The 16,346-nt window shown below is 36.9% G+C and overlaps 1 protein-coding gene and 1 non-coding gene across 2 annotated transcripts; both read right to left on the bottom strand.

Annotated features, from left to right (window-relative positions):
- Positions 1-4,126: 4,126 nt before the first annotated feature.
- On the bottom strand, positions 4,127-4,233 carry LOC144550709 (small nucleolar RNA R71). The gene has a single exon (XR_013510552.1). It is a non-coding gene; the product is annotated as a small nucleolar RNA R71 (small nucleolar RNA).
- A 2,972-nt stretch (positions 4,234-7,205) lies between these two features.
- EGL3 (basic helix-loop-helix (bHLH) DNA-binding superfamily protein) lies at positions 7,206-11,265 on the bottom strand. The gene is made up of 9 exons (XM_078297870.1): positions 11,121-11,265; positions 10,575-10,864; positions 9,862-10,116; positions 9,655-9,751; positions 9,534-9,548; positions 9,365-9,421; positions 8,400-9,206; positions 7,757-8,200; positions 7,206-7,425 (listed from the first exon to the last, which is right to left on the bottom strand). The coding sequence occupies exons 2-9, from the start codon at positions 10,721-10,723 to the stop codon at positions 7,354-7,356; spliced, it is 1,896 nt and encodes a 631-aa protein (XP_078153996.1). The 5' UTR covers positions 10,724-10,864; positions 11,121-11,265; the 3' UTR covers positions 7,206-7,353.
- Between the last annotated feature and the right edge of the window lie 5,081 nt (positions 11,266-16,346).

Here is a 16,346-nt window from a genome sequence, read left to right as displayed (position 1 = left end):
CTCTGAGTCTTCTTCATATTCTTCATCAATGCTTTCCTCTCCAAGCGTTTTTGAGAACTGTTTGGCTACTCGGATACAGAATCTGTGCTTTTCGCATATTTTGTCTTCTCTAATCCTTATATAGTCTTTATCTACTAGGAATGAGATATTGATTTTTCGTGATCCTTTGGCCTCTTTTTCTCCCTCCCGACAGTTACCCATATGTTCTACTAGAATTGTGATGATTCCTCCAATAGCAACTGGTTTTTCCTTCCTCCTACAATTTGCGATACCCTACAAGTGTTCTCGGATATAGTACCTGGTATTCGGTTGTATCCTTGAGGTTGTTACCGATATACACGCTAGGAAAAACATGTCTCTTTCGTTGACTTCTGTCGAATCTACTCCGGTTGCAAATATCGTGTTTGAAAAATAATGTGTGCGAAGCGAAGACTTGTCAATTCAATATTGTGTTTGATAAAATATTGTGTTTGAGAAGGCGGAAAAGATGTGAGAGGAGCAAGCACAAGATGTGGAGATCAAGGTGGAGAAGGTGGAGAAGGTACAAGAGGCTCAAGAGGTACGAGAGGAGTAAGCACAAGAACTGGAGAAGGAACAAGATATTGAGAAGGCAGAAGAGGCACAAGAGGAGCGAGCTTACAAGCATGGTACGACCTTACGAGCAATACATAAATTAAATAGTAACATCTTTTTCACTCATATATATATGCTACTGACAAAATCGAACATTGTAGCACCTGAGGGCAAGGATTATTCTCCTTCTGATGATGATTAATTAATTTGTCTGTTTAGTTAGGTAAAGCAACCCTGTTTTGGATTTTGTTATCAGTGTTGATGATTTATATGTGTCTGTTTAGGAACAACAACCCCGTTTTGGATTTTGTTCTCAGTGATATCTAGCTAGGGGGTCCTTAATTTTGTAACTACTCTTGTATGAGTTGAATACAACTTGCATGTATTAATTATGTATATGATACAAATAGTTGTTTCTGTTTATATTATTTTTCTATTCATATTAGCTTGCATGGTTTTATATTATTTGTTAATTGGTACCTATTATTGTGTGTTTTTTTAATATAAATGGATGGATACACACACACACCACACACATGTACAGGGGCTAGACCCTAATAAAAACACAATTAAAAAAAAACTATATTCACATTAATTACCAATGGCTCAAAATTAGTTAGTAATAGATGACATAGCTAAAATAATCAAGAGACCTGATAAAAGCACAGTTAAAAAAACTATATTCACATTAATTACCAATGGCTCAAAATTAGTTAGTAATAGATGACATAGCTAAAATAATCAAGAGACCTGATAAAAGCACAATTAAAAAAAAATATATTCACATTAATTACCAATGGCTCAAAATTAGTTAGTAATAGATGACATAGCTAAAATAATCAAGAGACCTACTAAATGCTAACGCAGTAAAATAGATGGCGTAAGTGACATCTGCCATCGGTCGAATAACCGCATTAAATCTTTAACGACGTCAAATATCAAACGCCATATGTAGGATCGCCATTGGTTCATTACCAAAGTAGATTCGATGGTATTTCTACATTAACGACTTATTTAATGACCGAAAAACTATTACTCCCATCGATCCCTAACTTTTCAACATATGCTATTGGTGTTGAACGCCATCGGTTTTCGCCAATGGCATATGTCAGTGCATTTCTTATCGGGTCGATAAGCATCGATTCATAACCAGATGGCATAATGCATTTGCAACTGATATAGAAGTGTTTTTTTGTAGTAGTGGTGAATTCACATGAGTCCATGAGGGGCAATTATATGTTCAGACCGACTTTGCTATTTTTGAAATTTTTTTTCCCCCCTAAAATGATTCGTAATTTGAAATAAATTTAGGATTAAAATTAGAATAGATTCTTTGAATTCGGATTATAAGGTAGAGCATTGAAAATTATAAGTTGGGGCATTGAATATTATAAGTCGAAGTATTGAAAATTATAAGTTAAAGTATTACCTTTTTTTTTATCTAGTATTCGATTAGCTAATGAGTTTGAACCCGATTTGCTAATTTCTTGCCCCTCACCAACAAAAATCCTGAATCAGCCCTTATCTTTGTGAACTTAACTCTAAAACCTATCGGATTAGTTTAAAACAATGAATCTAAATTGTTAAAACTTATCAGATTGATTTTGAAGCTTGTTGATTCTATATGTGCACTTAACATTTTGAAGCCTATTTGATATACTTATTTCATAATGCAGGTATAATTTTGTAAAAAAACTAAAATATGATAAGTTACATGTGAGATTAAAAGACTTTATAGTAGTACCTTAAAATGTTGTAAACAAAGAAATATAGGTATAATTTTGATTCTATATGTGCATTTATAATTTTGAAGCTTGTTTGATTTACTTCTTTCATAATCTAGGTATAATCTTATAAAAAATAGAACATGATAAGTTACATGTGAGGTTTTGATATGCTAATTTTGTTAGTAAACTACGTAGGACTTTGGTTTAGGTTTTACCTTATTTTTTCACCTTTATGTTTAATTAATTAATGAAACATGTTACTATTGCCCAAGTTTGTGTTTTAGTGCAAGAACCATGTTTTTGGGCTATTTTACATCATATAGAGCAAGAGCCGAGTCGATTAGAAAAGCACAGCATCAGTTTTAGAGCTATGTTACGTGTCGTATGACCCTATACGTACCAGAGCCCAATATGGAGCAGGAGATAGCCAAATCCAGCAGTGACACTCTATGGGTACGGGTCGTATGATCCTATACAGACCGTAATCGAGGTGCCCTTTGGTGAATAACTGCTCCAGCTGTATCCAGATCAAATAAATTGGACTCCACTCATTTCTAGGCGCTCCCTCACTCCTCTGGACTGGAGAAGAAGACATCTTAGATCATTTTTGTACTTTACATTTTATAGATTAGTAGAGAGGAGTGTGTAGAGACTAAGTAGGCAAGTACTTCGTGTATGGTTGTATCCATCTTCTTATCTCTTGTAAACATGACATTCAACAGCTAAGCATAGTTCTTAGGGTTAGCAGTAACTTTATTACTCATGATGCTTTGATATATATTTTATTTGATCATTGTTTAGTCTTTCATTGTTCAATTGCTTTTGCACTTTATGTTCGATCTTGCTTGATTTTATTTATTAGTCTAGACTGCCACTGTGATGGCCACACATGGAAGTTAGTCACTATTAGGCTAATCAGATCAGGATTGGGTGAATAAAAATACTAGATTAGTGGTGGAGTCCTTAGTTGGAGAAACCATTAATTGAATCAACAAGAGTATACATGGGAGTCTCGACATTTGTAGACGAATGTCACATTGTTGTGCCTTACCATGGGGACACCCTATAGGATCAGTCGAGGGACCTAGTAAAGTGAAGGTTGTGACTTTGGGCTAATCATCTCCTTGAACTAATCGAGTCAAGCACTAACGGGAAGTCTTGGTTAGTAGTGTGGTTGTGCAGTGCTAGCAGCAGTCACTATGTTTGGATTAGAAACCCTTATACAACAATTGAAAACCAACATCAAAGGATTGCACGTAGGAGAAGACAATCCACTTCAAAATCACCAACAAGGACTACTCCAAGTCCTTTTTGTGATGCTTGAAGCGAAGGAGATTCAGATTTGATCAACATGGAGAACCCACCGAATGAACTGATTTAGAGCAATCCACGGATCAACAACAATCATAACGGACATGAAGAGAACATTGGTGAAAATGTAGTTCAAAATACAGAGAGATCAAAACTTATGCGAGACTACTTCATGCCACGTGCAAATGATCCAATCTCAAGCATAGATCCACCAACAGTTGCACTTAAAAATTTTGAGATCAAACCCACTCTTGTTAATTTGGTGTCCAACAATAGTTTGGAGGACTGGCGAATGAAGATCCATATCTTCACTTGTTAATTTTCCTTGGAATATGCTAGACGATCAAAATCAATGGAGTTACTGATGTTGCAATCAGGCTAAGGCTTTTTCAATTTTCTTTAAGAGATAGGGCTAGAGCATGGTTATTCTCATTACCGCCTAATTTCATTCAAACTTAGAACCAATTGTTCAATTTTTTTTATATGCAAAATATTTTCTACCCTCCAAAACTTCAAAATTCAGAAATGCAATTACTAATTTTGAACAAAAGGAAGGTGAATCATTGTGTGAAGCATGAGATCAATACAAGGATATGTTAAGGTGTTGTCCACATCATGATTTAGAGAAATGGTTAATGTTTAAACTTTTTATGATGGTTTAACTCCAACCGCAAGGTTCTCTATTGATGCTTCTGCAGGAGGAGAAATCATAAATAAGGAACCTGACGATGCTTACAACCCCAACATATAGATTGCAATCAACCAACACTACTGGACCTCGGAGCGCAAGAAGACAAACATAACACCAGACATGCACCAAGTCAGCGAACTCACCGCACTAAATGCAAAGATGGATGCATGGCATACATCATTCAACAACCAAACCAAGCAGCTAACGATAGCAATAGTCAACGCCGCAACTGTTAGATATGTACTAACAGGCCAGAATATTTTTGGCCTTAATTAATAGTTAATTAATTATGGATTAGGTCTTTTTGGGCTGCATCAAACATGGGCCCGAAATAATCTGTTTTCTGATATGATCTGATAAGATATAATTGGATATGCATATCTGAATGGGTGCGAACTGAAAGGATGCAATCAACAGAAGTATTGTATTATAAATATATTACATATGCTATTTTCGGAAGTGCTCTCCAGAAAATCTCTATCTCTATTTTCGGAAGAGAGTTTTATCTCTCTCTGTTGCATTGTTCGGATTAAAAGAGACAGAAAATAAAAGATTAGAATTTCGGTTTTATTGGATAAAAACCAAAAATCAGATCTGTTTGAATTCGCTCTAATTCAGATACCGAAAAGGAAAACAGAAAGACAAGAAGGGGACTGCAAGTTGGCGCTAGCACTTCGACTTGCAGTTGTTCGTCAACCTGTTCGTGTGGATACTAATAGAGACGTGGCTGCAGTTGCTGTTGCGTGGATCCGACACAAGGTGTGCGAACCAAAGAAGATTACTGCTAGGACTTGAAGTTTCCGCTGCGCGTCTAGTGGTAAACTCTGTTTTAATCCTAGGATTAGTTTTATACTTGGATTCTGGTTTTCGGGTAGTAAACAAATCTTGAACTGTTTCGAATTGTTGCACTATAACCTACCCGAAATCCTACAGCAACATCCTGTGGCTATTGTGGAGGAACACATGAGACAAGTGAATATACAAATGTAGCAGAAATTGAGGAAGAAACCGAGCAAGTAAATACCATTGACAATAACTTACGTCCTCAACTTGCCTACAACACGTACCATCCAAACTTCTGCTACAAGGCTGTTGGATGCAAGTGGGTCTTCACAGTGAAGCAGAATCCAGAGGGTCTGGTTGAGCGCTACAAGGCTAGGTTAGTAGCAAAGGGATACAGTCAAACCTATGGCATTGACTATGATGAGACCTTTGTACCCGTGGCAAAGATGAGCACAGTGAGGACACTGATTTCCATGGCAGCGAATGGGGGGTGGCAGTTACACCAAATCAACGTGAAGAATGCTTTTTTTCATGGTGATTTGTTGGAGGAGGTGTACATGGAGGTTTCACCAGGGTTTGGCACAAACCAGACAGTGGGTAAGGTGTGCAGGCTCAAGAAGTCGCTTTATGGGTTGAAACAATCCCCTCGAGCCTGGTTTGATAGGTTCAGGAAGGCTATGGTAGGCATGGGCTATCAGCAAATCAATGCTGACCACACAGTGTTTTCTCGACGACATGGTGGTCACATTACCGGGGATATGATCATTACCGGGGATGATGAGGGGGAAATTGCACAGTTGAAGGCAAAATTAGGGAAGGAATTCGAGGTGAAGGATTTCAGATAGCTTAGATACTTCCTTGGGATTGAGGTGGCTTGCAGAGCAGAGGGGATTGTTCTATCCCAAAGGAAGTATGTCCTAGATTTGCTCACAGAGACAGGCATGTTGGGGTGCAGGCCTGTAGTTTCTCCAATTGATGTGTAGGTCAAGATAAGTGCAGAGGCAGGAGATCAGGTTGATCGTGAGAGGTACCAGAGACTGGTAGGCAGATTGATCTATTTGACACATACATGTCCCGATATCTCATTTGCAGTGAGCGTGGTGAGCCTCTACATGCATGACCCTAGGAAGAGCCATATGGACGCAGTGTATCACATTCTGAGGTACCTGAAGAGTGCACCAGGGAAGGGCTTGATTTTCAGGCAGAATGGACACATGAACATTGAGGGCTATTGTGACTCTGACTGGGCCAGTTGCCAAGATGACAGGAGGTCCACAGCTAGCTACTGCATGTTTGTAGGGGGCAACTTGGTCTCCTGGAAGAGCAAGAAGCAGTCGGTTGTTTCAAGATTGACGACAGAAGCTGAGTACAGGGCTATGGCATTAGGAGTTGCTGAGATGTTGTGGCTGAAGAGGTTATTGGAAGAGTTCAAGGTGAATCACGGAACTAAAATGTATTTGTGGTGTGATAGCAAGTCAGCGATCAGCATTGCTAACAATCCTGTGCAGCATGACAGAACCAAGCATGTGGAGATCGATAGGTTCTTCATAAAGGAAAAGCTGGAAAGTGAACTATTGGAGCTAAGTCATGTAGCTACCGGAGATCAAGTAGCTGACTGTCTCACCAAAGGACTTAGCTCAATAGATCTAGTTAGGTTTTGTGACAAGATGGGCTTGATGGATATCGTTTGCCCATCTTGAAGGGGAGTGTTGAGATTTATGTATGTTTATGCATTTTATAGGACTATAAGGTCCTTTTAGTAAGATAGGAATTATAGAAAATCATAGAGTTATGAATGAAAATGTAACGTCTATATAAACCCAAAAGAACAAAAAAATTAATACAACTTATTTTTCTGATTTTCCACTGTTACCTTAACCGATACGAATTCCCCAATTGCCATCTCCATTCTCTACGTACACACTGATCATATCAATCATCACGTGCGCCTTTAATTCCTTTTAATTAACCAGAATTTGCTGGAGTCCGCATGGTCTGCATTAACTCAAAAGATTCTTTTTTGAGTTAACGCAGAGGATAATACTGCTATGACGTAGCAAGTGCCCACGTCACAAGTAAATAGTTGCTTGAATTAAATTAAGGCGGCCGGGTCTAACAGTGTCTAGACAAGTTGCAAAATTATTGAGCAAATATAGGGTACAAATTTGGAAACACAACGACATAGAAATGAAATGAGAAAGGGTATCTAATAAATTAACACAGCTAGCTAGGTAGCTAGAATATATAGCCCTAGCCCTAGCTCTAGCTCTAGAATTTTCCTACAACTCTCTTGAGGCTCTGCTTGATCATCCCTGGAGAGGCTACTACTGAGTTTATAAACTGCACTCACAAAAAATCAAATACATAATTAAGTACACCAGTATTATATAATTAAAAAGCCAAAATGATGAAATAATTAAGTACATTGTCAAGCAACCATTTTAGTTTTCTTGTTTTTGTTTGAACTCAAAGTAGTACTATTGTTAATTGTGTGGATCGGTACATAGTACCACCGTACCAGTAAACCAGCCCATTTGATGATATATATGTGCAAATGCTAACATCTCAGGCAGAAATTAAACATTCAATATGCGTAAATTTAAATTAATTACCCAAATTTATTATATGCAAATATATAAAATAATAAAATGGATAATTAAAGTAGCCAAACCTTAGCTTTTATTGTAAGACCCAGAATACTGTCTGAAATGGTAGATTGCACTGACACAGGATCCAAATACAAGTTTCCAATTGCCTCAAGTATCTCAAGCAATAAAAACTCTCTCCACTGACAATGCATCACTACAAGTGCCTCTCTATCACTCATGGTCACATTTATATTTAGGTGACCATCTTTGGAGAATACCCAGTGGTGCTCTGTTTCGGTCTCATCGATGTCGCACGCCTTGCGCTTGTTCGAAGCGGTATTCTTCCCGTTTTGCATGGCCTTGACACAGTAGTTGTCAGAAGTTCTCTCAGCTATGTCCAGATGATTCTTTCTTCGTGCCTTGGATTCATGGTCGAATAATTCTCGGCACGATTCAAGTTCTTCGACACGGCTCTCGAGCTCCTTAACGTACTCTATTGTGTCCCCAAGGATGGATGCTTTGTCGACCTATAATGACAGTGAATTTTGCAACATTGATGAATAGATTATCAAACAAATATCACTTTATGTCTGGGTAAAAAAATATATATAATCACCTTTTGTATATTAAAAATGTAATTATTCCTTGAACATTAACAAAACAATAAATGCTAATTACGAATGAACTTTCTGGCCCGATACCAAGAGATCGATAAATTAAATGTACCTTGCTAATAGAAGGAACTATAGATTTTAAAGCAATAAATTTCTCATTCAATTTCTCCCTTCGCCTCCTCTCCGACATCACATGGTTAGCACTAACATCAACCCCTGATTTCCAAACTTGGCTTTGCAAACCAGCCCCTACTTGTACCTCCTTCGCACAATGACCATTGATCCATGCTCCTCCACTAAGCACTTTCTTTAACAATTTTTGAGATGCATCAACAATCACCTTATCTGCCCCAAATTCTTTTCTACACACCACAAAACTAGATTCGGAACTAACAATTAGTTTTGGTGCAAATGAATTCAATGCTTCTGAGTTCTTTAAAACTGCAGCTAGAGTCTTCGTGTAGTGAGAATTATCATCACCGTCGAGATCGAGAGAAACTAGGTCAAGTTCTGTTTTCTCTGTTAGAAAACCAAATGAGGCCTTTGGGGAAAGACTTTCACTTGTAATAAAATTATTATTTACTCCATTGCAAAATTTATCCTCTATTAATTCAGTGTTAAAACCAAAAGAATCGATCATTTGCTGACTATTACCCGGGTCCTTCCAGCTATCATCTGGCGAATCGATATTTAAATTTTCGTAAATATTTGGATGCAATATCTCCTCAGACTCCTCACTTGCATTGTCAATTGGAAGTGAGAAAAGAGCGCTCGGTGAAATGACAGTATCAGTAATGTTATTTTCTTCATCTCTCTCTGGTAAAGGAGGGCTGGAGATTGACTGCTCTATGCAAACAGGGAAGGTTATCTCCCAAAAGGAGGTTGTGATGTGCTTTATCAGAGCTTGATCTTCCAAAACCTTTTTAATGGAAAATGTCAAAAGAAAAGTGTAAATTAAAAGTTTAAGCTTTCATGCATGATTAGTTAAGGTATATGGAGTATCTGCTATCTAATTAGAATCAATAGAGAAGTTATGGTTTAAATTATATATATATACTTTGCAATACAAAAACTAACCATTTCAGTTGTGCCTAACTCAAGGACGCCACTCATCATCGGAACACATACGACTGTCTGTGAATTATTATTTAAACATAAATTAAATTAAATTAAATTAACCTTCTAGTAAAGTAGATAATTTTTTTCTTTTTGCAATTGTAATTCAATTGAGAATATAGAAAAGTACCTGTATAGATGCACTCTAGATGATGGTTAATTAAAATCACGGAAAAAAGAGAGTAATTAGTAAACTAATAAATTAAGTTTGACAAGAAAGGACTACATGGAGATTAATGGGTAAGTTTAACCTTCGCTAAAAGAGAGCGCGTGAAAGTTTTGCTATCAGCAAACTGAGCATTGCACAACCAGATTTGTTCATTGCTTGCCAAGGCTATCCCGGGCAATCTAGCATAAAAAATAATGCACAAAACAAAATTTAGAATTAATTGTCGTGAATAATAAACATTTGACAAATAAATTTAAATTCACTAAACAAATTAAATTAAGCAAATTACCCCCGGCCAGGTCCAAATGTGAAGGACATGCAGACCAAGTAGTACCACTCTGAGTCGGTTAAATCCTCGGGAGATAACGAGGCCGAAGGCCTTTTGCATTGCTGATTACTATCTCCAGCCGAAAGAGAGAGATATAGATCCCTTAGCTGTTCACTTCTTTCTAGACCCAGTTCATCAGCATTGAACTCCATCGGTTGAGTTGTCTTCCGTGTTTTGATGTCGCCATTGTAGTACCCATTGCTCCATACTAAAACCCTATGAAATTAAACGAGAGAGATTTGTGTAAAAGGGTTTCAAAATAAGATGAAGATATATAGCCTTAAACTCTATCAGGGGAATTAATTATATTCTTCTTCTTTAGAAGTACAGTTATGTTAGGTGAGAAAAATTGAAGACAGTTAATGGTAAGTACAAATTTTAAAAATTTACAGGAACTTTCGGAGACATCACAATAATAAAGAAATTCATCAAGACATGCATCACGAGAAATTCTTCTCCATATCATCTCATAAAAAACAATTCTATTAGATCTTATGTAAGTGCTTTTTCATAGTTTTATTCTTCATTCAACAATAGAAATAAAGAAACAAAAATTTGCAAGAATAAAAGTTGGAATTTATCTAGCCGGTTGTTCTACATAAACTTTATGCAAACTGTACCACCCGTGATTTGATTCTCAGAAAAGTAAGGACAAACAAAAAGAACAAAATTACTCTGGTTGTGCTGTTGACATGGACCAAAAGATGGCATAGCTCCACTGGATGTTTCTAACCACAGCTGCTAGTTGTCTCCTGAAACGCTGCTGTTGCACCTCTTCGGCCTCATAAGCACCAGATTCTCCCTCTCCCTCTCCCTCTCCCATTATTTATTTATTTATTTAAGGAATCATCTAATTAAGTGCTCTTCTCTTCTTTCAACGATCGAGTCTCTTTCTCTTTCTCTTTCAGGTGTAATCTGGGATCGACTCTTTCTTGCTTAAGACTTATATATCTCTAATTTAGCCCTGAAAAGAAATTAGAAAATTGAATTCTCTCTCTTAATTAGTAGCTAGATATATACAATGAGCTAGACAACTTAATTCTTTAGAATGACATAAAATTAATGTAGGTTTTTGGAACCAAAGAACATTGCTTTGGTCTATATCTCTCGCTCGCTCGCTGCGCCACAGCAGATCGAGAGATCAAATTTCTAAAAAAACAAAATTCAAAGGAAAGAGAAGAGGAGATGAGAAAGAAGAAGAGAAGAGAAAAAAGAAGTACGCACATTCATTTCTGGTTGATGGTTTCTCTTGGCATGAATTAATTCCTACAGAGACAAATTAATTAAAGCTCTAAACTGGAATTCAAACAACAGCTCTAGAATCTTGCATTAATGACTGAAGTGGTTTTGGAGGGACCAAATAATTGCCAGACTGTAAAAGAAATTAATGGACCAATCACCAATGCGTGTGTACTGTAGTGAAGGCCAAAAAGACGAGGAGGATAGGAGACATTTTTTTTTTTTTGAGAAAAAAAAAATTACTACTGAGAGAGCAGAGCTGCTAGCTAGAAGTGTAGCAAAAGTACTACTGAGAGAGCAGAGCTAAAATCTAAAATCTAAAGTCTAACAAGGTGCATTCATCATGTGTTTAGTTTATTGTCCCGTTGCGACTCTTATCTATTCACGCTCCGTTGTTTTATCCCTCCGGCTACTATTCATGCACGCTACATTTTCAAATTTATCATCTCATATTGGATCATATATACCACGTACGATTGGACCATATAATTAATTAATATCAACAAAATTTTATAAAAAAAAAATTTACTCATGCCGAGGTAAAACCACAGTCTGATCCATCCGTCAATTTTAAATGGATTGGACCATGCATGCATATTAATTGTTTTTTTCAAGTAAAATGAGGGTCAGGCCAGCCCACATAATTAAATGATACCGTGCATGGCGCGGGTGGTTATGGATCGATATTGTTGTTTTCAAAATTTAAATTAATCTCAACTGTTCCATATTGAACTGATTTCTATATGAAAATGTACTTTAAAACTAAATATTACATTTTTAATAGTTTTACTAATTTTTTTATATAAGTAGGAAATCACTACTTTTAATAATCTAGAATTTTTACAACAAATAATTTTTTATCTATCTAAAAAACAAAAAATAGTAAAAATATGGAGGTAGTGTATTGACAACACCCCAGTGGGGCAGCCCATGCCCGCTACCCTGGGGTACCCGTGCCCGAGCCAAGGGTATAGGTGGGTACACGAATACACAGGTACGGGTATAGGACGGACCGAACCCGGCATTTAGGGAAAATACCCAACTATACCCTGACCGCCTTACCCATTTACTCGTGCCCGTGAGATCGTGCCCGTGAACCCGTATACCCGTGCCCGTGCCTGTGCCCGTGCCCGTGCCCGTGCCCGTGCCCGTGCCCGTGCCCGTGCCCGTGCCCGTGCCCGTGCCCGTGCCCGTGCCCGTGCCCGTGCCCGTGCCCGTATACCCGTGTACCCTTACCCATTTACCCTTACCCGTTTACTCGTTAAAATTTGAATTTCAAATTTTTTCAAACAAACTCCCCCCCGCCGGTTCAAATCAAACCGGGCCCTGTCCGGTCAAATTAAACCCGGCCGGACCCACCCGTCAAAATAGGAAAAAACATAAAAAAAACATAAAAAAAACATAAAAAAAACATAAAAAAAAATCGGACCGGACCAGATCGCCTTGCCCCTCAAGGGTACAACGGGCACGGGTATAGGACGGGCAGGGCACGGTTTTTGAAAAAAATATCCGGGATACCCGGCCCGAGATACCCGTCTACCCGTGATACCCGTGCCCGTGCCCGTGCCCGGCCGGCCCGCCCTGCCCCTACCCGAGATCAATACACTATATGGAGGTCATGTTAAACGGTTTAGATGACTGTTTGAACTTTAAAAGCTAAAATATTGATCTATAGACCATCTTAATAAATAGTAAAAAAATTTCAAAAAATGTAAAATTTAGTCTCCAACCACATTTTAATATAGATTAAACATCTAACTGATTGGATCGGCTATTTGGACTTCGAAACTAGAGATATGAGTGCGAATGAAAATAGTACGTTTAATTCGCGAAGTAGCGTAGCCTTACTCTATATATATATATAACTTGTTGTATATATATAGGAATATGCTAGCATGCTATGCATAGCATAGAGAGCCTCCATGCAACGGCTCAATATTCGACTTTTTAAAATCCTAACGGTCGATCTGAACTGTTCATCTTGTTCTACATATTAATATGAGTTTGGAGACCAAATTTTACATTTTTTGGAATTTTTTTACTATTTTTTTAGATTTATTGAAAATCGCTGTTTTCAACAAATCTGGACCATAACAAAAATAGCGATTTTCAATAAATCTAAAAAAATAGTAAAAAATTCCAAAAAATGTAAAATTTGGTCTCCAAACACATATTAATATGGAGAACAAGATGAACGGTTCGGATCGACCGTTAGGATTTTAAAAAGTCGAATATTGAGCCGTTGCATGGAGGCTCTCTATGCTATGCATAGCATGCTAGCATATATATATATATATATATATATATATATATATATAACTTGTTGTGTGTGTGTGTATATATATATATAGGAGGGATCAAGTTACAATAATTTTTGAGTTACAACAAGTTACAACAAGCATTTTCTACATTTTCAAAGTCCAAATTATCAATCCAAACCGTTAGATGTGATCTCTACAATAAAATGTGTTTGGAGACCAAATTTTATATTTTTTGGAATTTTTTTACAATTTATTAAGATGGGTACAAAATTCAATGGTCTGAATTTGACTAGTTTTTGTACCCATCTTAATAAATAGTAAAAAATTTCCAAAAAATGTAAAATTTGGTCTTCAAGCACATTTTATAGTAGAGATCACATCTAACGGTTTGGATCGACGATTTGGACTTTGAAAATATAAAAAATGCTTGTTGTAACTTGTAACTCAAAAATAATTGTAACTTGATCCCTTCTCATATATATATATATATATATATAGAGTTAGGCTGGGGTGCTATGGATAGCATAGTGGCCTCTATGCGACGGCTCAATATTCGAGTTTTCAAAATCCAAAAGGTCGATCCGAACCGTTCATCTTATTCTCCATATTAATATCTGCTTGGAGACCAAATTTTACATTTTTCTGAATGTTTTTACTATTTATTAAGTATTTTACAAAATTGTTGATCCAACGGTGGCTGCACAAAACAGTAAAACCGTTGGATTAGCGATTTTCAAAGTGGCTTAATAAATAGTAAAAAAATTCAGAAAATTATAAAATTTGGTCTCCAAGCAGATATTAATATGGAGAATAAGATGAACGGTTCGGATCGACCGTTTGGATTTCGAAAACTCGAATATTGAGCCGTAGCATAGAGGCCACTATGCTATCCATAGCACCCCAGCCTAACTCTATATATATATATATACACACGGTCCAAATTTGAAATTTCAAAATTAAAAAAGTCGATCTGAACTGTTCATCTTGTTCTCCATATTAATATGTGCTTGGAGACCAAATTTTACATTTTTTTGAATTTTTTTACTATTTATTAAGCCACTTTGAAAATCGCTGATCCAACGGTGGCTTAACAAAACAGTAAAACCGTTGGATTAGCGATTTTCAAAGTGGCTTAATAAATTGTAAACAAATTCAGAAAAATATAAAATTTGGTCTCCAAGCACATATTAATATGGAGAACAAGATGAACGGTTCAGATCGACTTTTTGAATTTTGAAATTTCAAATTTGGACCCTGTGTATTCGGCCCAAATGCTACCGAACGGCTAACGTACTTCCACTAGTATATCAATAATATGCTTCCGGCCTCTAAAATATATCAAATTGGCTTCAAATGACAAATCTAAACTGTTCAAACCAATGCCCTTAACGAGAGCTTCGTTTTTATATAAAAATATTTATGTTTCAAATTTATTTATCATCAAGTCAAGCGGTCAAAAAATGAAGGATTTTGTGCGCATTTTAATGCACTATTTGGTCATTTTTTTGACCACTTGACTTAATAGTAAATAAATTCGAAAAAAAAAATTTATATAGAAACGAAGCTCTCATTAAGGAGACTAGTTTGAACAGTTCGGATTTTTCAATTGAAGTCGATTCGATAGATTTTGAAAGCCGGAAGCATATTGTTGATATACTAGAGGAAGCACGTTAGCCGTACTATATATATATATATATATATATATATATATATATATATATTGGTTTGATTTGTTTAAATTCCTAAGTTCAATAACAGAAAAGGAAGGCAATTAAACGTTTGGTTTTACTTTGATTTTAAAACGAAGTTTCTAGAGTTTCAGATTTCATCATCAACCTTGCCTCTCTGGACCCTCACGCGACTCGCATGCGACCCTTGTGACGCGACCCGCATGGCCCTCGAGTGAATGCAGCATTGAGCTCGTTTCTGAGTTATTCACTTGTGTAAGGATCTATTGACCGTACCTAAAGTTCCTGAGCCTCAACTCTCGTTTATTGGCTTAATGAGCCTAGTAAGAAATTGCAATTTCACCTTCTTAGACCTACAACCTCAAACTTTCGTTTACTAGTGTTCAATCTAAGTCATTTGTTCGGTTTGCTAAGGGTATCCACTATCTCTCAATAGATGGAAATCTCACCTCTCGGTTCAATTGATCTATCTTTTCAGATCTAAGATCTACCTCAAGTACTTGATCAAATTGCAAGAAATATCAAGGTCAAAATACTGGAAGAGATGTAAGAAACATTCAACAATAGACAACAAGATTCAATCAAACAATCTCAATCAAGCAATGGAAGAATAATACTCAATCAAATGAACACAAGAACAACTCAAATTCAAATTCAATGCATTACAAACAAAGTTTTAGATTACATCAACCCTAGAAACAAGATAGATCTACTCAAGCATCATAAAGAAAGAGATAAGAGATAAAATCATGATAAAACCGAATGAAGAAATTGATCTAGCAAGAATCTTCACTCCTCAGCTCCTTCTCTTTCTTGAACGACACTCCAAAGGTCTTGAGGCTTCAAATCTTGAATTTCTTAACCCCACCCCCTCCACAGTGGCAGAGGGTGGTCTATTTATAGCTTTTCAAAAATGAATACTTCAAATTTGGGCCTTTACTAGGCTTCATTGGGCTCCCGCTGTCTGCTCTGGAAACTCTGGACGCGAGTCGCGTTACCAGTGATGCGACCCGCGTTGGAACCTGTCTGATGCGCTTCGCGTCTTGTGGTAGTGCGCCCTGCGTGATGCGACTCGCATGGGCCGTGATGCGGATCGCGTCAAAGTCTCAGAATGCAAGCAACTCCCTTGATTTAGCCAGTTTTTCTGCAAAATAAAAATGAAAGCACAGTAGTACCACATTCAATTGATATTCAATGTAATAGACGCTATTTGATGGTTTAAAATACAGATTTTGGTACGGGAATTGGTTAGAACAAT

Source organism: Carex rostrata, chromosome 2 (assembly GCF_964058835.1).
Source record: "Carex rostrata chromosome 2, lpCarRost1.2, whole genome shotgun sequence".
NCBI classification, from domain to species: Eukaryota; Viridiplantae; Streptophyta; class Magnoliopsida; order Poales; family Cyperaceae; genus Carex; species Carex rostrata.
The sequence above is the reverse complement of the archived record's forward strand: the minus strand, read 5'-3'. Positions and strand labels throughout refer to the sequence as shown.

Coding starts and splice junctions, on each gene's coding strand:
- EGL3 (XM_078297870.1), bottom strand. CDS start 10,723: ATGGGAGAGGGAGAGGGAGAGGGAGAATCTGGTGCTTATGAGGCCGAA. Junction 10,117..10,574: donor ATGTCAACAGCACAACCAGA/GTAATTTTGTTC, acceptor TTAATTTCATAG/GGTTTTAGTATGGAGCAATG. Junction 7,426..7,756: donor GTCTTACAATAAAAGCTAAG/GTTTGGCTACTT, acceptor TTGTGAGTGCAG/TTTATAAACTCAGTAGTAGC.